This window comes from Lepidochelys olivacea (genome assembly GCF_965140295.1).
Source record: "Lepidochelys olivacea isolate rLepOli2 genome assembly, chromosome: 4".
In the NCBI taxonomy this organism is placed as follows: Eukaryota; Metazoa; Chordata; order Testudines; family Cheloniidae; genus Lepidochelys; species Lepidochelys olivacea.
Window position 1 is genome coordinate 148,669,562 of NC_140414.1, and position 24,712 is coordinate 148,694,273.

At 47.5% G+C, this 24,712-nt stretch overlaps 1 protein-coding gene across 10 annotated transcripts in view; it reads right to left on the reverse strand.

Moving 5' to 3' along the window:
* DCTN1 (dynactin subunit 1) overlaps positions 1–24,712 on the reverse strand; it is a 144,032-nt gene that overhangs the window by 110,800 nt on the left and 8,520 nt on the right. For 4 of the 10 annotated variants that reach the window (XM_084626581.1, XM_084626587.1, XM_084626586.1 and 1 more), the window contains exon 1: positions 10,583–10,753. The exons of 3 other annotated variants lie outside the window; for them this stretch is intronic. In XM_084626581.1, the coding sequence (XP_084482707.1) occupies positions 10,583–10,615 (33 nt within the window). In that variant the 5' untranslated portion in view covers positions 10,616–10,753. Of the gene's footprint in view, positions 1–10,582; positions 10,755–24,712 lie in introns of those variants that run through there. 3 more of the 10 variants (XM_084626585.1, XM_084626584.1, XM_084626580.1) reach the window with 2 other exon arrangements.

Here is a 24,712-nt window from a genome sequence, read left to right on the forward strand (position 1 = left end):
AAGGGATTTATGTATACATTCTCTCTCTGTAGTTTTGGAAGCCACTTCCATGAATACCATCTTTTCTACAAGGTTACTAGACGTACTGTAGTATGCAGATGCAGTACAGTCTCTAACATAGCAGTAAACTTATTAAATCATCCAGGCCATCTCAACTGATGGAGAGGTGAACTGGTTGAGCTAATAGTTTCTTTTCCATTTTGATTACAGACCTAAAAGTGGCAATTCTTCAACAAAAAAAACTTCAAAAACAGACTCCAACGAGAGACTGCTGAATTGGAATTAATTTGCAAACTGGATACAATTAATTTAGGCTTGAATAAAGACTGGGAGTGGATGGGTCATTACACAGAGTAAAACTATTTCCCCATGTTTATTCTCCCCCCCCCCCCCGTTCCTCACATGTTCTTGTCAACTGCTGGAAATGGCCCACCTTGATTATCACTACAAAAGGTTCCCCCTCCCCCGCTGGTAATAGCTCACCTTACCTGATCACTCTCGTTACAGTCTGTATGGTAACACTCATTGTTTCATGTTCTCTGTGTATATAAAATCTCCCCACTGTATTTTCCACTACATGCATAGAATCATAGAATCATAGAATATCAGGGTTGGAAGGGACCCCAGAAGGTCATCTAGTCCAACCCCCTGCTCAAAGCAGGACCAATTCCCAGTTAAATCATCCCAGCCAGGGCTTTGTCAAGCCTGACCTTAAAAACCTCTAAGGAAGGAGATTCTACCACCTCCCTAGGTAACGCATTCCAGTGTTTCACCACCCTCTTAGTGAAAAAGTTTTTCCTAATATCCAATCTAAACCTCCCCCACTGCAACTTGAGACCATTACTCCTCATTCTGTCATCTGCTACCATTGAGAACAGTCTAGAGCCATCCTCTTTGGAACCCCCTTTCAGGTAGTTGAAAGCAGCTATCAAATCCCCCCTCATTCTTCTCTTCTGCAGGCTAAACAATCCCAGCTCCCTCAGCCTCTCCTTATAAGTCATGTGTTCCAGTCCCCTAATCATTTTTGTTGCCCTTCGCTGGACTCTCTCCAATTTATCCACATCCTTCTTGAAGTGTGGGGCCCAAAACTGGACACAGTACTCCAGATGAGGCCTCACCAATGTCGAATAGAGGGGGACGATCACGTCCCTCGATCTGCTCGCTATGCCCCTACTTATACATCCCAAAATGCCATTGGCCTTCTTGGCAACAAGGGCACACTGCTGACTCATATCCAGCTTCTCGTCCACTGTCACCCCTAGGTTCTTTTCCACAGAACTGCTGCCTAGCCATTCGGTCCCTAGTCTGTAGCTGTGCATTGGGTTCTTCCGTCCTAAGTGCAGGACCCTGCACTTATCCTTATTGAACCTCATCAGATTCCTTTTGGCCCAATCCTCCAATTTGTCTAGGTCCTTCTGTATCCTATCCCTCCCCTCCAGCGTATCTACCACTCCTCCCAGTTTAGTATCATCCGCAAATTTGCTGAGAGTGCAATCCACACCATCCTCCAGATCATTTATGAAGATATTGAACAAAACTGGCCCCAGGACCGACCCTTGGGGCACTCCACTTGATACCGGCTGCCAACTAGACATGGAGCCATTGATCACTACCCGTTGAGCCCGACAATCTAGCCAGCTTTCTACCCACCTTATAGTGCATTCATCCAGCTCATACTTCCTTAACTTGCTGACAAGAATACTGTGGGAGACCGTGTCAAAAGCTTTGCTAAAGTCAAGAAACAATACATCTACTGCTTTCCCTTCATCCACAGAACCAGTAATCTCATCATAAAAGGCGATTAGATTAGTCAGGCATCATTCTTATGTAGAGCATTACATCCGATGAAGTGAGCTGTAGCTCACGAAAGTTTATGCTCAAATAAATTTGTTCGTCTCTAAGGTGCCGCAAGTACTCCTTTTCTTTTTGCGGATACAGACTACTCTGAAACATTTCCATTTCTGACTTCTTCACTGCTGAGGCATTAGGCTCATATCAAACCTTTCAAACTTAAACTCAGAAACCCTGAAGTCCTAGTGGCTTTGCTGATCATCCACTGTGAATTTTCCAAGATCAGTAAAACCCCTCAATCCTCATATGAGGTCTGCAACTTTTCTATTCCACTGTAAAACTACTATTCTTGAAATCTGATTGCTGACTTTTTCTTGTCTTTTGCAAATCATGTAAGCTTTTTGGGTGACGTTTTGCTGTCTCCGAAATCAGTGGGGTTGGTCTGGTGAGGGCTGATTTGGCCTTTTACAACTCAGCTACCCCTCCAGTAAAGTGGGGGTAATACTTGCATACTTCATGGTGAGACTATAAAGCTAAAATTATGATTTGTAAGCACTACATCACTGCTAAGAATTAATTTAAAAAAAAAGAAGAAAAGATAATAGCACTTCAGTAATTGATGAATTAAAAAGGGCAAAATTAATTCCTAGCTTCACCCTCCCCCATCTCCCTTACCTTCTTCCCTGCTATGTACCTTCCTTTATCAAATGCACTCCCAACAAAACCCCAACCAAAACATTAAAGTGAAATTAAAATCATGGAATTACCGTGACATTTGCAGGACACCATATTGTTCACTCTGCAGAAATGTTACATTCCTTTCCTCCATCCCTTTGTTGGTCTTGTCTATTTACACTTCAAGATAGTGACTGACTTATTCTAGGTGTGTACAGTCCCTAGTACAATGGGGTATTGAACCTAGTTGGGGCCTCTAAATACATTAGCTACAGATATCAAATGGACTCTTTTATCTGTGTTTCCAGATACTGTACAATTTAGCAAGAATTCTACTTTTGATCAGTTCCAAATACTAGACTTAACTAAAGCACTTGATTTAGTTATTTAAGCAACAGCTGCATCCATTGGCCTCAGTTCTGAAAGCAGATTTAAGATGTACTGTCCCTCACATATGCACTGAATGGTATTTGCTATTAAGTTTTTAATTAATAAAATGGCATCTAAGAAGAGTTTTGCCTTAATTGGCTTCCTTTCTCATTCTGTATTAATGCACTTGCATTAAACTAACTTACATAAAAATACGGCGTCAGTTTCTTAGTTTATTTCTCACTGGAAGTCAATAGTTGGTTGCTGCAATTATTAACACAGCAGTCAATTGATGTCATAGGGGTATGTGGCACCTCAAGTGACTAATAAACCAAGACCCTTACATCATTCATGCAAGTGTCATCAGTACCGAATGAGGGAGAAGAAAAAATAAAATTAAACCTGGGAAAAGCAGACACTAAATAAAAGGGTTTCACAGTTTATGAGGTACCAGATCTCTCTGGTCAATCCCATGGAAATATAATTTTTCACTCAGAACAGTTAGACAACAGAAGCTAAGTGTGGTCCCAGAAGTTACAGATTAGTGAATATTATCTGTAAAACTGGGGGAGAAAATCATTGGGGACAGTAAAGTTCCCAGGCAAAAACAAAGAGACAAGCCAGTCTGGCTTTTACATGGGAAAACTGTGCCCCTCCAAAACTCTTTGTCAATTCTTTCAAACAGTAGATACAAGAAACAGGGTGGACAACTTGGGCTTTCAGAAGGCTCACAAGAAGCTGTCAAAAAAGCTGGTAAACACAAGGTGACAGGTAAAGTCCCATCACGGATTAGAAGCAGGATACAAGATATGAAGCAAAAAGATGGAATAAATAGTCAGTTCTCATTATGAGAAGGTTAGGAAGATGGCCTGGCTAATCTAACAGGAAAAGTGGATCTGCTTACCTGCTTATTAAAGGCTCACAGATTCACCACAATGCCTATGTCAACCAGCTGGCAGCTTCGGGGCAGAACCAGACCCATCAGTACTGGCAACAGGGGAATGACCCACCCCACGAAGTTTCCACCAATTGAAACAACTTCCACAGCCAGGATAATTCAATTGCACTTTCTTAAATTACAAATTGTGCTAAGTACAAAGTGGAAAACGTACAATTTCCCCTACTGCAGGGCATGGGAAATAACTCCTAACAACAAAACCCAAATCTTTCAATGTTAATTTCCATCTAAGTTCTGAATGATATTCTCATCTCCAGGCTGGGTCATACCTCGGGACTTCATTGCTCAGAGAAAGGACATTTTCAGGTAGGCACAGATACATTTTCCTATTCTCCATTGTGCTAAGGTTCACAGATCTGTTACAATGGGATTTTCACAGCAGCGTACCCCCACTATCATCCTTTAAATACGGACATCCAAAATGAGGTATATTACATGTCCTCCATCTTCTCCTGGGCACTAAGGTGTGGAGAATGCTTCTGCCAAAAAAAATGACGCTGGCTAAAGATTGGATGGCCAGTATGTAAAGTCGGGGTGAATTTAGGCATTGATGGTCATGTGGCCACCTAGCAGATCTCAGTGTAGAAGTTCTAACTTCTCTGCGCTATGAATGTCAGTGCTCTGAAGGAGCATACTGTGATAATTAGGGATTTACCTCGGGGGCAGGAGTGAGGACTACTTGTCTGAATTACACGTACAAGAGCAGTGGCACCAGCTGGGGAGAGGGGAGAAGATGAGACTGACACCAAGGCTTTTGCACTTGCTCATAGTTCCATAGGCTGCGGAGCCTGGGGGGCCAAGCCCAACCACTTTTAAGCAGCGTTCCTGTACTAAATCAGTACGGCTGCTGCCAGAGCGGTCCAGAGCATCGGTCCAGAACATCGCTCCAGCTGCGTGCTTACAACGCCTCTCCATTTGACCAGGCCACCTCACCCCCTCCACAGCTGGGCAGCAAGGCCAAGTTTCAGTGAATGATGTTGTGACCAGGCGCATGGGGTCGCAACGCAATTTGGGCTCCAGATAGAGGGGTGGCTGGGCCAATGGTGTTGTAACCTGATGCCCAGGACATCTGTTCCTGTACAGTGGAGCACAGAGGAATCCCCTGACAACTTGCCTCTTTGCGGTACCAGCCCAAGGTACTGGGGAGAGGGGAGACTCCCTTGCCGAGGGAGACCCAAAGTCCCTACAAGAGAAGTGGGTCCTGAATCAGAATTTGCCTTCTCTCCCCCGCCCTTCCAAAACATCTGAATTGCTGCCTGAATACTGGTCTCATCTGAGAAAGCTCCCAACTTCAAAACTCAGCTGATCAGAAATAGGTAATGCACGATTTCATTCATTCCCTGGAATTTCCAGGGGTTTCTTAAGAACGGTAATGGGACAAAGCTGTTCCTGCGATTCTTGCACAGTACTACAGATTACTGCCTCTGGCTACTCTCCAGGGACCTCACTTTAACCAAAGCTGCAGGGAGCAATTTACTCCCAAAATAAGAGAGCCTGGCTGCGATCTGTGTCTACCTCCAGGCAGGGCTGGTTCAGAGTCAGAGCTCTGAAGTAACTGAGGGCAGCTGCTGACCTTGCCGCAGCAACCTGCGCTTTTTGAGCTACCGTTCAAAGAGGTATTTTCTCCTGTTGTAGTTCAGGGATGGCTTCCACTTGCCGTACGATCTGTATTCCTTTCTATAGCACCGGGCAGAAGCTAGGACGGCAAGTTCACTTTTCTGAGGACTCTGAATAGCCTCAGCTTACCATAGAACTCCCCCCTGTATCCGTAAGAAAGCTAGGAACTGATTTGCTTGAGTGTCTGATTTCCAGGACCAGAAGCACATCTATGCCCAAAGGAGGGGGCTTAGGTGGCCTGGACTTGGTGGCCTGTGAGGAGGCCACTTGCAGGTAAAAAATTGCCCATGCTGGAAACAGAGTCCTTGCTACCAGGGAAGATAGCCACATTCACCTGGGGCACTGACTCCAGGTTGGATTTGGACAGATGCACACCGAGAAAGCGTCTGCCTTTATGAAATGGAGGCCAGGGGCTAGAAAGAGGTAACGGGTGGGCCAAGGGCTTGTTCTTCTATAACTAGGCTGCTGCCCCCTTCTTCACCCCATAGCCAGCTTCTAGGGGGAAAGGAAGTGCTGGTGACCCACAGCAACCTGAAACAGCTGCTGGGAACAACAGCCCAGACGTTAGGGTGTGGCAACCCACAGCGGCAGCTGGGGATGGCAGCCCAATACTCTCCAGTCTTTTAGGTATGACAGGAAAATCCCCTCTGTCTATTACAACTTCTAAGGGAACACCAGAAGGGATGCACAGCTATCACTTGTCCAAGGTGACTGCAGACTCTCTCAGCATAGCTTCACAGTACCCAGAATTCTAAATGGAAAGTGTCCAGCCGCTCTTTTGTTATTTTTAATAGAATATAGTATATCTATTATATAATCCCCTAACTCTGATTTGGACTGCTGGCTCCCCTCTCCTAAGGTGGAAGAATTCCCTCTACATATGGACACAGGTGTGAGCGCGACACACACACACACTAATCAGCACGTCTATCACCTGGTCTTTCTGCACTGACCCGCCATACTGCACTCCATGGAGGTTAGAAGGAGAAACAAGCACTGATTTTACTTCCCCCTTGTGAGTTTGTCCCTATGAACCCGCAATGGAAAAGTGAGGGGATAATCTGAGCTCAGGTCGCTGAGCTCTCAGTGATCACCCTGTTTACAAAGAGGCTGGGCTTATTCTTTTCCCTCCCCAACATGGGCCCCTTTCTGGGTCTCTCAAGGAAGGTGGGATTCAAGAATGGACTTCCCAGAAGCTCTGCCCCTCTCTACTGCATAAGTGCTAGGTGAGCCAGCTGGGTCTGTTTTTCCATGGGGTGCCTGGGCTATCAGCAGGGAGCCCTGTTACAGAGACGGCAGTCGGCGGCGGGAGCTGACCCTTACTCACCTCTGGCGCAAGGTGGCCAGTGCTCTCTACCCGTGGCCCAATGGGAGGCAGCTGAGCTCTGCCATCTGTTGGTGCAAGCCATAGGGGCTCAGTGTAATTTTCCATCTGGCATGCTGCCCCTCTGGTTTAACCCCCCATACCGAGATGGGGGCACCAGCCTCACAGACAGTTCTTTTCCAATACTGTGTGTCTCCTTTCCTGCCTAGGGGAGAGGGTAGGGGTGACCCACCAGGGCCTACGCTAAGGGAGGGGAATGCATTCTGCCCCCAGAGCTGGTCAACCACCTTGAGACTCTCCAAGGACCTGTCTCTTGTTCCCCACTTATCCTTCAGCCTCTGGCTTTTCTCACCTGAGCGCTCCCTGAAGTCTGCAGGGAACCAGGCGCTGCAAACAGGGGAAGCAGAACTCAGGGACAAATCCCAAAGGGCAAACACAGCCCTGGGATGCAGCTGGGAATTGGACAGACTGTTACAGGGCTGAACGGTCAGTCAGAAGCGTGAAATAAAGACTGGAGTATCCCTGCAGCAGGGAAGAGTGGGGGAGCAGGGGGCACACCAAACTGGAGGAACTTCAGAGGCAGGGCATTCCCCTTCTGCCAGTGACTGACAAGCTGCAAGCAGACTGAAGTATCCATTGTAATAGCTCTATAGACTTTAGAACAATGAAGGACTGGCCTTTGGTAAGTTAAATGTCTATGACAGGCTAACAATAGTGCCAAGCATCGCTGGGAATGTCTGGTATAGGTCTGGTGGTAGTCAGGAAGGTGGGATGTAGAGCAAAGTGGTTACATTTGCCAATTACAAAGTCAAGGCAACAAAGGATTGTGAGGAATTCTAGGAAAATCTAACAAAAGCAAGTAACTGAACATTATAAAGACCAATTGAATTCACAGACTAATCCAAGGTGAGGAGCACTGGAAGGAATAATTTAAATCAGTCATGCGCACTGATGGATTCTAAATTAGTTAGAACCCCTCAGGAAATATATCGAGACATCACTGTGGACAGCTCTATCATAAATATCAGCTCAATGTACAGCAGTGGCCAAAGAGGCACGTAAGCTAGTAGGCCATTCTAAAACGAGACAATGCTATGGAAACTGCGCGGTTATGGAAACCCATGGCTCCGTCCCCACCAAGCTTCAGAACCATCAGGTTAGCTCAAAGCCTCCCAGGTGCAGCATTCCTGCAGAACTCCTTCGCCCTAGAGGAGTCTTCACCCTACTGTGCCTCAAATCTTGGGTGCTGTAGGGAGACTGGATGTCTCAGGCAACTGTGGATAGGACAGAGCGCTTTTCACACCCAGAAAAACTATTCAGATCCTCCCCAGGTCAGTTCTCTCTCTCTCTCTCACACACACACAGGTTTAAAAAATACCAAAAATGGAATATATTTCAACGCACTTATGATTTAAGCACAAATATTTGGGTCACTAATGTGCGCTGCCTGCACACAACAATTTTAGAGCTTTGTTTCACCAGGGCACATAACCCCCCAAATATGCGTGTTACATTTTGAAGCCAGGATCATGTCATTATGTGAGCGCACAGTGATACCTCCCTACATGCATATGTGACTAATTGCACCCTTAATCTGTCACTCAAAATATAGATCAAAAGTTTGGGGGCAAACCTTGAACACAGCAGCACTTCTCTGGAAGTCTCCCAGGAAGAGATTCATGACCGCAAGTTAAAATCCTCTTAGCCTCAAATTTAAGAGGTAGCTAAAGAGGACTTGAAAAAGGAGAGACTTAGAAATAATTCTAGTCTTCGTTTGCGCTAAGGCTAGTTATTACTGAATATATAATATCTGGTGCTGCCATATTCGGTCCTCATCAAAGGCGATTACTCAAGGATTAATAACAGACCCATCATCCAGTGACACAATGCGGGCGGCTGCTGTCTCATCTAACAGAATCTTAAGCAGCCTGGATCTGTTGCTGTTAGACTTGTAGATGAACTAGCAAGGCATTGCTGTGACAAAGCTCCTACTGTGCGAGCACCACTCTAGTGCTGGACTTACTCTGGTTTGACACCTAAAAGCAAACAGAGCAATTTCAAATAAGAGATTAGAAGATTATGGTGGGGCAAGGGCAGGGGCACAAATACTTGTCAACTCAGCAAATGGGAAAAATACTAAGCTGAACCCACTAACCTCAGCCCCGAGGAATGAGAGTGGGAATCCCACAGGGCATGTATGGTTACTTTGGTGTGCCAGGCAAATGGTTTGGGTGTTTCTAGCGTTGCCAACAGAGTTGATCCAGAGTCTTTCGGATAATCAACCTGTTAATATATTAGGTGTCGTATTACTCCCAAGACAAGTAAAGTACTACAACCAACCAGCTCTCTCTAGAGGGGCGCTCACAAATTTGGTTCTCTTGACACTGGAGTCTCAACATGTAGTTTGAGTAAAACATAGTTAATGTTGACTAACTTCAAACCCAAAAAGAACAGGAGTACTTGTAGCACCTTAGAGACTAACAAACCCAAACAAATCCCACCTGGCCTTAGCCATTGAATGGAATTAAACACAGCTAACAGAATACTAGTGGGAAAGCCTCAGAGCCAGCCCATGGATCAGGGACGGAACATCTTAGAAAATCCAAACTCCAGGAAGCTAGCGAGCAGCACATACTCCAAGGCTTGGCTGTCAAGAGCAGAGGACAATCATAGGAGACCTAGTTTAAAAGAGGGCTTCTACACACAAACCACATTCTTTCACCATTTCTGAAGCACTTTAAGTAACTTTTCAGACATATTCCCTAAGTGACCATCTTTAGTCCTTCCGGATGGCAGTTGCTATGCACCATGGCCTCTGCTACTTTCATCATCTAGCTAACCAGGGGTAACAGCAAAGAAACAAAAGCAACCAAGTCATTTTGACCATATACACTCAAACACAAAAATCCACCAGTGATTCCTTGGTGTGTTGTCTACTACCCTAACAATGCTCTTTACTGGGAAGCCTGTGCAGTTGCACACTGCATTCTTTCAGTGCTTTTTCCTAAAGGAGGTTTGAAATGAGTTCAGCATAACCTGAGATGAGAAGAAAGGTCTCTCTCTTCTCAGGATTTGCAAAGATGAAGGAAGACATGGCCAAAACATGGCCCGATAGTGTTTGTGATCAACCTAGAGTTATCGAGCTCTTTGCCAAGTTGGCAAGCACCAAGTAATAGAGAAGCCTGGAAATGCACTAACCCAGCCTCTCCAACACCTAGAGACTCAGACAGAATACCACTAGATTCGAGAGAGAACAAAACGGCAAAGAAAAACTCCAAAGAAAGGCCTCATTGTAAGGCTATTGCTCATTTTAAGTTCTGTTGCCGACTTCACAGCCCAAGTTTAATGGCAATATGGAAAACCTTGGGCTTCCAAATATCTGAAAATCATTTCAGCACCTCACAGTGCAAGTTGGAAAACAATCAGATGGAAAAAACAAAGAAGGCCCGGGGGGGGGGGGGGGAAGCACGACAACCTAGAATCTTTGTGCTGAAAAGCCCCAGAAAAATTCTGTCATAGCTGGAGGCTCAGCTGACACCTCATTACATTATCAGCAATAACTCACAAGAAATAGAGACTGATTTAAATCAAAAGGAAACGACTAACAGTATAATTCAGGCTATTTATCTACACTTTCCTCCCCCACCCGATATGTATTAACGAGTGAGATATTGCTAATAGCCAGACGCACAATTCAGAAAATGGGAAAAGGATAGTAAACAATCTATATTTCACAGTAAATATCTATATTCTTCATTGCACCAATAACATTCAGATATATTGTCGGTATAAGACATATACTAGATCCAAGTAGTTTGTAAATAACCCCCCCGCCCCCCCCAACTTACCCGACTGTACGTGTGTCTCTTGCTCTGGGCCATGCTGCCGTTGCTCTATTTTAATGATTTTTTTTTTTAAATGATGGTCTCAGTTCATGGCTAGTAGTAATTCAGGAAGGATTTGGCTGTTATGTTCCAGTTGATTCAACCATACCCGCACCCCAACCCACGCTCTGTCTGGCCACACAGAGGAAAAAACCCTTTTCTGTTAGAGGGTTCCTGAATACATGGACATACAGAAACCCAGCCCAGCTGACGGAGACTCACTTTGCGCTACTGCTGCTCCAGACTCTTGTCACAGATTTTGCCAGCCCACTGGGTCCTAATGCTAAACAGTTTCCTATTTGAAACTGGAAAAGAAAAGGCAAGCTGCCTGGGCTGGGGCACTGGAGACACAAAAGCCATGAAATGACACCAATGAGCTTCTCCAGACCAACATCAAAAGCATCTACATGGAACACAGCCTCGTCCTGCTTTGGAGGGAAGCGTTGGATATGCGGTGTCCCTGCATTCTCCTCACTAGACAGGGCCATCCGCATTCCTGCTTGCGTGGAGCGGATGATAAATACCCAGAGTTGCAGTGAATTTTACTCAAAAACAGGTATTTTCAGTTGTTCTTTTCTGCTCCTCCCTTCCCAGCCAGAGTTATTATTACACTTTACTGCAGGACTTAACAACATTCTTAAAAAACAGCCATGCTGCAACCTAGGTGGGACAGAAGCACAGGTATGGAGACCAAACAGTTAATCATGGGGCATTTTTAAATCAATAATTGCTCTTCCTATGGCTGATCTGAATAGATGTCTAATTAAAGTCATCAGCCGCTCTCTTCAGGGCTGCCTACAGCATTAATTGCTGCCTGTGAAACAGCATGGGGGGCTGGGGAGGAGGGGACATGCCTGACACCAGGTTTTGGCAAAGCTGGGGTTCCCAGTGTGTTCCACTCTGCTTTTCTTCATTATTTCAGGACATCACAGCTGCACTAGTGATCATCTTCCAGTTCTTACCCCCACCCCAAGGGTGGGCAAACTTTTTGGCCTGAGGGCCACATCGGAGTTCCGAAACTGTATGGAGGGTTGGGTAGGGAAGGCTGTGCCTCCCCGAACAGCCTGGCTCCCGCCCCCCTATCCGCCCCCTCCCACTTCCCACCCCCTGACTGCCCCCCTCAGAACCTCCGACCCATCCAACCCCCCTGCTCCTTGTCCCCTGTCCGCTCCCTACCGGGACCCCCCGCCCCAACTGCCCCCCCCAGGACCCCACCCCCATCCAACCCCTCCACTCCCTGTACCCTGAACCCTATCCACACCCCCGCCCCTTGACAGGCTCCCTAGGAATCCCACACCTATCCAACTGCCCCCTGCCCCTTATCCAACCCCACCACTCCCCACCCCCCTACCATGCTGCTCAGAGCACCAGGACTGGCAGCCACGCCGCCAAGCAGCCTAGAGCACTGGGGCAGGCAGGCAGCTCTCGCAGCTGCGTTGCCCGGCTGGAGCTCGCAGCCCTGCCACCCAGAGCGCTGGTGGCACGGTGAGCTGAGGCTGCAGGGAAGGGGGGACAGCAAGAGAGGGGCCGGGGGCTAGCCTCCCCAGCCGGGAGCTCAATAGCTGGACAGGAGGGTCCCGCGAGCTGGATGTGGCCCATTGGCCGCAGTTTGCCCACCTCTGCCCTACCCCCACACACACTGCAGTCTTTGAAATAGACTCTAGGACCCTAGCTTCCCCTGTGTTCAGCACGGACTCGGCAGATGCAACTCAACCTTGCACTAAACTCTACCTCAACTTTATCCCATTCATATTCCCAAATCTGTCCAAACCCACTCCCGCTCTCATAACACAGCACATCTGCATTGTTAAATTCTCAACCCTCAGCTCCTGATGGTAGCTAAGAGTTTTAAGTACGTGCGGCTGGTTTTATACACTGCCTACTACAGAAAAGAAAAATCAAAAGGAGGAAGTCTGAATCCTTCCTTGGCCAGGACATGGACTACTTGGGCCAACAGGCTCTAGGAAAATACTAATTATAGAAATGTAGAACTGGAAGGGACCCTGAGAGGTCATGTCCACCCCACTGCACTGAGGCAGGACCAAGTATCCCTAAATCATCCCTGACAGATGTTTGTCTCACCTGTTTTTAAAAACCTCCAACTCCACAGTTCATAGAATATCAGGGTTGGAAGGGACCCCAGAAGGTCATCTAGTCCAACCCCCTGCTCAAAGCAGGACCAATTCCCAGTTAAATCATCCCAGCCAGGGCTTTGTCAAGCCTGACCTTAAAAACCTCTAAGGAAGGAGATTCCACCACCTCCCTAGGTAACGCATTCCAGTGTTTCACCACCCTCTTAGTGAAAAAGTTTTTCCTAATATCCAATCTAAACCTCCCCCACTGCAACTTGAGACCATTACTCCTCGTTCGGTCATCTGCTACCATTGAGAACAGTCTAGAGCCATCCTCTTTGGAACCCCCTTTCAGGTAGTTGAAAGCAGCTATCAAATCCCCCCTCATTCTTCTCTTCTGCAGGCTAAACAATCCCAGCTCCCTCAGCCTCTCCTCATAACTCATGTGTTCCAGTCCCCTAATCATTTTTGTTGCCCTTCGCTGGACTCTCTCCAATTTATCCACATCCTTCTTGAAGTGTGGGGCCCAAAACCGGACACAGTACTCCAGATGAGGCCTCACCAATGTCGAATAGAGGGGAACGATCACGTCCCTCGATCTGCTCGCTATGCCCCTACTTATACATCCCAAAATGCCATTGGCCTTCTTGGCAACAAGGGCACACTGCTGACTCATATCCAGCTTCTCGTCCACTGTCACCCCTAGGTCCTTTTCCGCAGAACTGCTGCCTAGCCATTCGGTCCCTAGTCTGTAGCTGTGCATTGGGTTCTTCCGTCCTAAGTGCAGGACCCTGCACTTATCCTTATTGAACCTCATCAGATTCCTTTTGGCCCAATCCTCCAATTTGTCTAGGTCCTTCTGTATCCTATCCCTCCCCTCCAGCGTATCTACCACTCCTCCCAGTTTAGTATCATCCGCAAATTTGCTGAGAGTGCAATCCACACCATCCTCCAGATCATTTATGAAGATATTGAACAAAACCGGCCCCAGGACCGACCCTTGGGGCACTCCACTTGATACCGGCTGCCAACTAGACATGGAGCCATTGATCACTACCCGTTGAGCCCGACAATCTAGACAGCTTTCTACCCACAGTTCCACAATCTCCCTTGATAATCTGTCCCAGTACTTAACTATCCTTAAGAGTCAAAAAGTTTTTCTTATTATCTAATCTAAATATCCCTTTGTGCAGATTAAGTCGACTGCTTCTTGTCCTACCTTCAGTGACATGGAGAACAACTGATCACCATCCTCTTTATAATAGCCCTTCACATATTTAAAGACACCCCCATCCCCCTCTTTTCTCAAAACAAAATATTTCTCTTTAAAAAAAATTTCCTCATAGGTCGTACTTTCCAAACCTTTATAATTTTTGTTGCTCTCTCCAATTTCTCCACATCTTTCTTAAAGTGTGGCACCCCAAACTGGGCACAGTACTCCAGCTGAGGCCTCACCAGTACCAAGCAGAGTGAACAAAAACCTCCCACGTTTTACATATGACTCTCCTGTTAATGCAGAGGTGGGCAAACCTCGGCCCACGGGCCACATCCGGCCTGCGGGACCATCCTGCCCAGCTCCTGAGCTCCCGGCCAGGGAGGCTACCCCCTGCAGCCATGCCGCCCACGGGCAGTGCGGCTTGCGCCCGCCCACCTCCCAGGCTTTCCAAAAAGCTTGTCCTGCCACTCTGAGCGGCCTGGTAATGGGGCAGGGGCTGAATAAGGGGCAGGAGATCCCAGGACGCAGTCAGGGACAGGGGGCGGTTGGATGGGGTGGAGGTTCGGGGGGAGGCACGGTCAGGAGACAGGGTGCAGGGGGGGTTGGATAGAGGATGGGGTCTGGGAGGTCGGGGGGGGGATTCTGGGGGATTCTGTACTACTGCCTACACAGTTATTCCCTATTTTGTATTTGTACATTTGATTGTTCTTCCCAAGTCTAGTACTTTGCACTTATCTTTACTGAATTTCATCTTGTTGATTTCAGCCCAGTTCTCCAATTTGTCAAGGTTGTCTTGAATTGTAATCCTGTCCTCCAAAGTGCTAGCAACACTCTCAGCTTGTTTCACCTGCAAATTTTACAAGCATACTCTCCACCTCTTGTACAGCATGTAAAGAAGATTATCTGCCACAAAATCTGAAGTTAAGTTTGCAAATAGCTCTCACTTTAACCCTCCCATTTTTCATTTACTGAGAAGTTTTCATTTGGGCTGAAAGGTTCCATGCTTGGTCACAAGTCCAAAGGGTGAGTTGTCTTCTGGGGTTTGTGAAAGTTTGAGTTACATTAGTGGAGAGAGAAAAAGCATTTTTCCTATTTTAAACTAATCACTTTTGCAGGTGCCTAGCTCAAAAATGGCTGAAAAGATTACATTTTGCAGGTGGTTAGATGCCGAAGGCACCATTTGAACAAGTTGTAAAAAAACTACAATTAAAAAAACTTTTAATTAAACATAATACATAAATTTCTATTAGATGTTTAGTTTTCTAAACAGCTTTATAACTCCCATAATGCTATAATTTGAATTCTTATTTTCTCTCCCTCCAACTGCCTTTGCCCCTTTAAAAAACCTCTCTCTCTCTCAGGGACATTAGCTGGGAATACCTAAATTAATGCAACAGTAACACTGCAAATCTGAACACAGAAAAATCAGTAACTACAAAAAGTAGGACTCCGATACCAGTTCCGCCACACTGCGCACGCCGTGTTAAGCCATTGGGCGCAGAGAGCAGAATCGAGACTATTCTGCAAGCGCAATGCAGCCCAGCCAGTGCTATTAATGGAACCCTACGTTTTGCGTTTCCTGAGAGCATTTGGTTTTTATACACGCTATAATACGGCGAACACCTATAGCCCTTTCAAGGAGGCTTTCAGAGGGTACAAAGACTGAGAAGGATTACTTTGTGGCAAAGGCTGAGAATGGGGAATACCAGAGTGCTGTGTTCCCACTCAGCCACAGATTTGCTCTCTCCCCTTGGTCTTGTCACTTCATAGAATCATAGAATACCTGGGTCGGAAGGGACCTCAGGAGGTCATCTAGTCCCACCCCCTGCTCAAAGCAGGACCAACCCCAGTCATAGAATCTCAGGTTGGAAGGGACCTCAGGAGGTCATCTAATCCAACCCCCTGCTCAAAGCAGGACCAACCCCAGTCATAGAATCTCAGGTTGGAAGGGACCTCAGGAGGTCATCTAATCCAACCCCCTGCTCAAAGCAGGACCAATCCCCAATTGTTGCCCCCGATCCCTAAATGGCCCCCTCAAGGATTGAGCTCAAAACCCTGGGTTTAGCAGACCAATGCTCAACCCACTGAGCTATCCCTTCACCTCTGCATGTCTCAGATCCCTGTTAACTAGGACAGTGGTTTTCAACCTGTGGTCTCTCAGACCCTTGGAGGGGGACGGGGGTGTCCACAAAAATCTCTAGTGGGTCTGCGAAAGGCTGTCGTTACCACAGAACAGTGGTTTTCAACCTGGGGTCCACAGACTATGTCTAGATTTCCAAAGGGGTTCGCACCTCCATTTGAAATTTTTTAGAGGTCCACAAATGAAAAAAGGTTGAAAACTGCTGCACTAGGCTAAAGATAATCACTCTCACAGGACTCTGGTGAGGCTATATTAATACCTATAAAGCACTTGGCAATCCTCAAGCAGAAGGTGCTAAAGAAGGGTAAATATTATTACTACAGGGCTTGAGGGCGGGATACGGGTTTTGAAGTACAGGAACTTAAAACATCCAGCACCATGTTTGACAGACAGGCGTTGGGGGCAGGTTCCAGTATTGTGAATGGGGAATAGGATCTCAAGTTAAAGTATTACCTCTCCTCACATCCCTGTAAGGAGTTTCTTTTCCTCAGCACACAGGGCTCCCTTCCCAGGGCTAACCCCTTTCTCTGCCTCCACATCGAACACTGAACTGAGAAGCTCCTCTTCACTCTCTGAAGCACCGCCCGCGTCCACAGCAATGGACAGGAAATGCTAGAAGGTAGCGTGCTGCACACCAGGGGGGCATCAGGTCCCTGCTCCGCCAGGACGCGAGGGGCAATGAATTTGCCCATCTTGGGAGGGAAATGGCTGGCATGATTCTGTAGTGTGTAATCCCCACCACTGTGCAGAGGATTCTGTAACTGCTGACTTATCTGGGTAGCTTAACAAAATTGCCCGGAGCATAAGTATTGTCACAAAGTCTGATAATGGATCCAAAGACTAGTAACAAAGAGTAATGGTAAACGAGCGGCCCAGACTACAGAGCTGGGTGGGGAAGTCAGTGAGCTGCCACAGGAATTAGGCTGATTCACAAAGATGTTAATTTAAGAACAAGGATGGCCTTGCGGCTAAAGCACAGGACTAAGTCAGGAGACCCGGGTTCGAATTCCTGGCTCTGTACAGATGTTACTGCATGGCCTCAGCTTAACCCCTTTGGGCCTCTATCTAGTGGGCTGGATCTATGAGGAAGAATTAAATATGGGCAGAGCAGTCTGGCTGAACAACAACTACTAAGTGAAGGTCAGAGTGTGCAAATATTTGAGGGTGTAAACCCCAAGCAGAGAAAGGAATTATCTAGAGCTGTATGACAGGGCAGAACTACAAAGGATGGGACAAAAATCCAGAAAGATAACATTTAGGCTAAATACCAGGAAAACGATCTTGAAAGTGAATGGCTCCGACTGTAGAATCACATTCTAGGAGGAGGAGAGCTGGTCTGTTCACTCCCTCTGGGGCACCTGGCATTAGCCACTGTCAGAAGACAAAATACTGGGCTAGACGGACCTTTGGTCTGACCCAGTATAGCTGTTCTTAGGTCACTCAGCACACTTAAAGCCAGACTGAGCAAAAAATTAGAAAGTGTACGATAGTGAACAATCCTGTGCTGGCCACTGAGCGAGAACTAGATGAGGCCTAGTCTTCTGTCAGCAAGTTAAAGAAGTATGGGCTGGATGAATGCACTATAAGGTGGGTAGAAAGTTGGCTAGATTGTCGGGCTCAACGGGTAGTGATCAATGGCTCCATGTCTAGTTGGCAGCCGGTGTCAAGTGGAGTGCCCCAAGGGTCGGTCCTGGGGCCGGTTTTGTTCAATATCTTCATAAATGATCTGGAGGATGGTGTGCATTGCACTCTCAGCACATTTGCGGATGATACTAAACTGGGAGGAGTGGTAGATACGCTGGAGGGCAGGGATAGGATACAGAAGGACCTAGACCAATTGGAAGATTGGGCCAAAAGGAATCTGATGAGGTTCAATAAGGATAAGTGCAGGGTCCTGCACTTAGGACGGAAGAACCCAATGCACAGCTACAGACTAGGGACCGAATGGCTAGGCAGCAGTTCTGCGGAAAAGGACCTAGGGGTGACAGTGGACGAGAAGCCGGATATGAGTCAGCAGTGTGCCCTTGTTGCCAAGAATGGCATTTTGGGATGTATAAGTAGGGGCACAGCGAGCAGATCGAGGGACGTGATCGTCCCCCTCTATTCGACATTGGTGAGGCCTCATCTGGAGTACTGTGTCCAGTTTTGGGCCCCACACTACAAGAAGGATGTGGATAAATTGGAGAGAGTCCAGTGAAGGGCAACAAAAATGATTAGGGGTCTGGAACACATGACTTATGAGGAGAGGCTGAGGGAACTGGGATTGTTTAGTCTGCGGAAGAGAAGAATGAGGGGGGATTTGATAGCTGCTTTCAACTACCTGAGAGGTGGTTCCAGAGAGGATGGTTCTAGACTATTCTCAGTGGTAGAAGAGGACAGGACAAGGAGTAATGGTCTCAAGTTGCAGTGGGGGAGGTTTAGGTTGGATATTAGGAAAAACTTTTTCACTGGGAGGGTGGTGAAACACTGGAATGCGTTACCTAGGGAGGTGGTAGAATCTCCTTCCTGAGAAGTTTTTAAGGTCAGGCTTGACAAAGCCCTGGCTGGGATGATTTAATTGGGGATTGGTCCTGCTTTGAGCAAGGGGTTGGACTAGATGACCTCCTGAGGTCCCTTCCAACCCTGATATTCTATGATTCTCTCTCTAACCTCCATAAATTTGAGTCTCTTATGCCTAGATTCCTAGACGTAATGAGATCCAATTATGTAAAGGGAAAACTCAGGCTGAACATCAGGAAGACACTTCTCTATTAACAAGGTCAACTGTAGGGAGGAATAGTTGGAGCACTATCTTTGGATTTAAACCCGAAAGAAGAAAATACAAATATAGAATCATAGAATATCAGGGTTGGAAGGGACCTCAGGAGGTCATCTAGTCCAACCCCCTGCTCAAATGGGGACTAATCCCCAATTTTTTTTGCCTCAGATCTCTAAATGGCCCCCTCAAGGACTGAACTCACAACCCTGGGTTTAGCAGGCCAATGCTCAAATATACACACACACTCATCACACTTCCTTCAAGCAAAATTTAAAATATAAGGTTAAATCCTGCTGTTTTGTTTTGCTTTTTTAATTTCCCCATGGAGCCAGCCCCCAACTTTGTTGAGGTGTTGCAGCATCATCCAATTAAGAAGCCAGTTGCTCAAATGGTCGTCTGTCAATCAACTTGCAAATCACATGGCCTACCCCAGGGGTTGGCAACCTTTCACAAGTGGGGTGCCGAGTCTTCATTTATTCACTTTAATTTCGCGTGCCAGTGATACATTTTAACGGTTTTAGAAGGTCTCTAAGTCTATATATTCTATAACTAAACTATTGTCATATGTAAACAAGGTTTTCAAAATATTTAAGAAGCTTCATTTAAAATTAAATTAAAATGCTGATCTTACACCGCCGACCCACTCAGCCCGCTGCCAGTCTGGGGTTCCATTCACCTAGGCTGGCATCGGGCTGAGCAGGGCCGTGGCTGGGACCCCAGACCAGCAGTGGGCTGAGCAAGGCCAGCAGCCGGGACCCCAGACCGGCAGTGGGCTGAGCAGCTCAGCCTGCTGCCACTCAGCCCACTGCCGGTCTGGGGTTCCGTCCACCGGCCCCGCTCAGCCAGGGTCCCGGTTGCCAGCCCAGCTCAGCCCGCTGCCGGTCTGGGGTTCTGGCTGCCGGCCCCTTGCCAGCCAGGGTCCCAGCCACAGGCGCTGCTCAGCCCGCTGCCGGCCTAGGTGAACGGAACCCCAGGTCTAATACCTTCTCCCTGATTCTAACCAGTCTCTTCCTCTCTCTGCACTGAGATGAGGGTGGGAGTGTGCTGAGAACAGGGCTGGGGGGTGAAGGAGCAGGCTGGGGGTTGGGGTGCAGGGTCTGGCCAGGAGCTAGAATGAGGGAGGGGGCTCAGGGTTGGGGCAGGAGGTTTGGGTGTGGAGTGATTACCTGGGCAGCTCCCATTTGGTGCAAGGGGTGCAGGTGGGAATGTGGGTGTGTGCATGCAGGAGCTCCCGTTTGGTGCTCAGGGTCAGGGTGTGGGGGGTGCAAGAGTCAGGGCATAGGGTGTGGGGGGGTGCAGGGGTCAGGGCGTGGGGCTGGTGTGTGTGAGAGGAGGGGTCAGGGCAGAGGGCTGGGGGTGTGGGCTGGGGTCGTGGGGGTGCTCCCAGCCCCCTGCCCTGAGCGGCTCATGGCAGGGGGCTGGAGGGGATATGCCCCTTCCCCATGGTCCCCGGAGCAGAGCACGCACTGTGGCTCCGCTTTTCCCTCTCCCCCTCCGTAGCAAGGGCTGTCAGCTGGTCGGCGGCAGGGACGGAGAAAAGGAGGGCAGGAACCCAGCATGCTGGGGAAAGAGGCCGGGGGAGGGGGAAGCTTGCCTGCCCTGCAAGAAGAGAGTGGTGGGCAGGGGGGTGGAAAAGAGTGGGCCGGGCCAGGCAGGATTTTTTAATGGCACGCTGCTGTCTGCTGGGGTCAGCAGCATGCCATTAAAAATTGGCACGCATGCCACAGATTGCCGACCCCCTGGCCTACACCTTCACCAGGCCACTTGAATGCCTGCGGACAGTGCTGGTGTGGAGGCCCTCGCCAAGCCCACACAGTTCCACTCTCACCAGCACAGTACACATGGTCAGTGACAGTACTGTCCAACTGATGATGCATTTCCACTCATAGCAACAGCAGCGGCAGATTCATATGGCTATCATGTAGCTATAGTGGCACGTAAAATGGATTTCCATCTTGAATAGTCCCTTGCAAGTCATCTTCTTTCAGCAAGAGTCAGCATGGAGGATTTGGGTTTCTTCAATCCCTCAAAATTGCATCTTCTAACCTCATTCACAGTTGGCCTTGTTGCTCCTCTTCCTTCAACCTGAGCTCTATAAACCTTCTGCAAAAGCATGCATTCTTCTGCACGTTGGACATGACCCCACTACTGCAGTCGTCTTCTTTTCAACTGCTGCAAGACTGCACCTTGCCGGGATCATCTAAATATCTCCACATTTGTGGCAAAAAAAAACATCAGACCACACTGTTAAGAATACATTGGAACTTTCGATACGGACAACTGTTTGGTTTCCGCTCCTCGGCTGCTTTTGATTGCCATGTTTCTGCTCCATATAATAAGAGTTATCACCACTACCGAGTTGAACACTCGGCTCTTAGTTATCACACAGACATCCCGCTGCCCAAACAGAGGCCTTTGAAGATCCAATGTCCGTGATGCAAGACTGCTCCAACATATGACTTTTGACATAGAACCTCCTGGTGCCAACCGACTACCCAAACAGATAAAACTATTCACCTATTCAATGTCACTGCCATCTACACGTAGTGTTGGCAGGTCATTCCTTTCTGTTTTATAGGAGGCACGCATAGTTCCTAGTATATCATGCATTTTAATAGCTACTCGGGGACCTTGATAACATCACATAGAAGCTGAAAATATTTATATAAAACCTGGGAGGAAAGTGTCTTATTTGAAAAACAAAAACAGCTAACCCCAAATTTGCTATTTTCACCCCATTTTTAAATCCCCAAAATCTAAAAACAAAACCTGAAAGATACCATCTTCCAAAGGAAGCGGTGGAGGCCTTGCCCTCTGGGTCATTGAAGAGAGCACTTCTGCCTTGCACCTAGTAGGACAGACTACACAGAACCGAAGAGGGCACTCGCTTCTCATTTCTAGAGTTCTAGGACTGGAACCTGAGAAGCACAAAGTTCCGCCTCCTCTGGGACAGAGCCTCTTAAACCAGTGACACCACAAAATGACTAGAACGTGAGCAGCAGTGATGGCTGCCAAATGAGCCTTCAACAAAATCCCTTGAAATCCTGCCACAAAGAGAAAAAACTCCACAGCTATTGAAATAGGTCAAGAATGAGAACAGAGCCATCTGTGTCCCATGCTTATGGAAAGTCTTTGCCACTTAAAGGCATGTGTCTCAAGACCGGAGGCTTGAGAGATTCCAAACTTTAATATTTTTTTCTCTCTCTCTCTCTCACACACACACACACACACACCAGCCCAACAGCCCAGGTGCTACATGGAGGAAAAACTGGATCAGCATGGAGAGGATTCTGTTCCTTGTAGGAAAGAGGGAAATACAAGCAGAAAAGCAACATGAACAGAGGTGTCTGAAAACACAGAAAATTCAGGAATCATAGCCTGGTTGGGCCTGCTGGCTAATAAGCAACACTGTCCTGTCTTGCCACACTGAGCACCTTGAGAAAGAGAGAAAAGCAGCTGCCAGGAACAGAGGTTTCCTAGGGACGCAGAAAGACGGCCATAAGTAAATGTTAACCAGTTACACTGTCCAGGCAGACGCAACAAAACGTTCGACAGGTGGCTATGGCAAAACAACTGCCAGAGGCCACTCCATTGCGGAAGCACCCTATCTGTATGCAGGTGCATCTCCCCTTTCGGTGGGACGTAGAGTACAGACACGGCAGACCTAGCTAGCGCAGGTATTAACAGCTGGGTAGACAGGGAGACATGGTTTAGGAGCGCAGACTCGACTAGCGCGGCACACATCCTCTACATGCCTGAACCCTGTGGAATATACCTACACAGTTCTCTACATGCCCAAGCAGTGCCTCCCACATCTACACTCCTATTTTTAGCGGTGTACTGTCCACTGCTGGCACCTATCCCCCCTGCAGTGAAATACTCTGGAGGGGGAAGGCTACTGGGAAATGCTTGTAACACGTACATAAGGGACCCTCACTCGCTTCAACTCAGGCTGGTCACTGCAAGTATACTACCCCTGCAATAGGCAAACAGAGACCACCTCTAGCTGAGATGAACAATCTCCTTACCTAAGAGACCTGAGCCCTCCCACAGATGATTAAGACAGTCCACTGCTACTGAGCAGTCTGCAAGGATCTGGAACAACTTGGCTCAGATCACTAAGGAAAGTGTCAGAGTCAAACCTATAGTTCATAACTGTAGCTGTGGTGGCCACGAAACTTGTTTATATAGGTGTCCTGCACAACAGCCCCAATCAGGGTTTGCTAGGTACCCAACAAACCCTTAGGAAGACACAGTCCCTGCTCCAAAAAACTTACAACCTAACTAGACACAATGGAGACAAATGGAAGAAAAAGGGAGACTAGCATACACGCAAAGTGAGCAGGAATAATAACAAGGAGTCCTTGTGGCACCTTAGAGACTAACATTTATTTCGTCATAAGCTTTCGTGGGCTAGAACCCACTTCATCAGATGCATGAAGTGGAAAATACAGGAACTGGTATAAATACATGAAAAGATGTGAGTTGCCTTACCAAGCAGGAGGTCAGTCTAACGAGACAATTCAATTGAGAGCAGGATACCAAGGGAGGAAAAATAACTTCTGAAGTGGTAATGAGAGTGGCCCATTTCAGACAGTTGACAAGAAGGTGTGAGTAACAGTAGGAGGAAATCAGTATTGGGGAAAATTAGGTTTAGGTTTTGTAATGACCCAATCACTCCCCAGCCTTTATTCAGGCCTAATCTGATGGCGTCCAGTTTGCAAATTAATTCCAGTTCTGCAGCTTCACATTGGAGTCTGGTTTGGAAGTTTTTTTTATGAAGAATTGCCACTTTTAGGTCTGTTATTGAGTGATCAGAAAGATTGACGTGTTCTCCCACTGGTTTTTGAATGTTATGATTCCTGATGTCAGATGTGTCCATTTATTCTTTTGCGTAGAGACGGTCCGGTTTGGCCAATGTACATGGCAGAGGGGCATTGCTGGCACATGGTAGCATATATCACATTGGTAGATGTGCAGGTGAACGAGCCCCTGATGGTGGGGCTGATGTGGGTGATCTTTGGCCCACGGTATGTTAGCTCCAGCATTTTAAAACATTTATTAACTTACTTTTTTTAAATTTTATTATGGAGCCAGGTATTGGGCATTAGCAGGAGTATGTAGGAACAAGGAAGCAGTGGGAAAAAAGGAAGGAAGGGGGAAGGGAGAAAGGAGCAGGGAGAGCAAAGCTGGTAGAGGAGGTATTGAGATGGAGAGAGTGGGGGGGAAGTCAGACAATAACATCCAGACTCAGATTGTATACAGCAGTCTGCTGATATCAGTGGCCTGCCCAAGGCATACAACGGTATTAAGAGTCCTTGCTGCTCCCAAGGGCTGGCTACAACACTAGGGGTCCCTGTTCTACTTTCCCCAGCCCTTTGAAGGAGGGGTGTCTACAGGGATTTGGTGCACTCCTCCCGCCTTTTGAACCTCAGACACGTACGGCCTTTTCTTTCCGATGTTGAGACTGCCACAGCTCTCTCTGCCTGTGTCACTCCAAGACAGTAATGCTGTAGTGTGCTTCGCACAGGGACCAGCTGGAAACTAAAATTATTGCCGAACAATGCTACACATTTAAGCAGTGCTTCATAGAGAGCGCCCATTGCACGGGTGCTGCTCTGTAGTTCGCACCAACTCCCAATTGGCTTTAGGATGGAGTCCCTGGATAGGTCTACACTGCAACCACAGGGCGAGACCGCAGTTCATGTAGACAAAGCTGAGCTAGCACAGGAACCAGAGCAGCAAAGCCACAGCACCACGCATGCCAGTGCGGGCTAGCTGCCTCATCACCCAGTGGTCCATCCGGGCTGGTACAGCCCAGGCTGACTCTCAAGCTGCCATGCTTTCACTACTCCAATACCTAAGCTAACTAGATTAATGCTAGCTCAAGCATGTCTACCCATGCTAC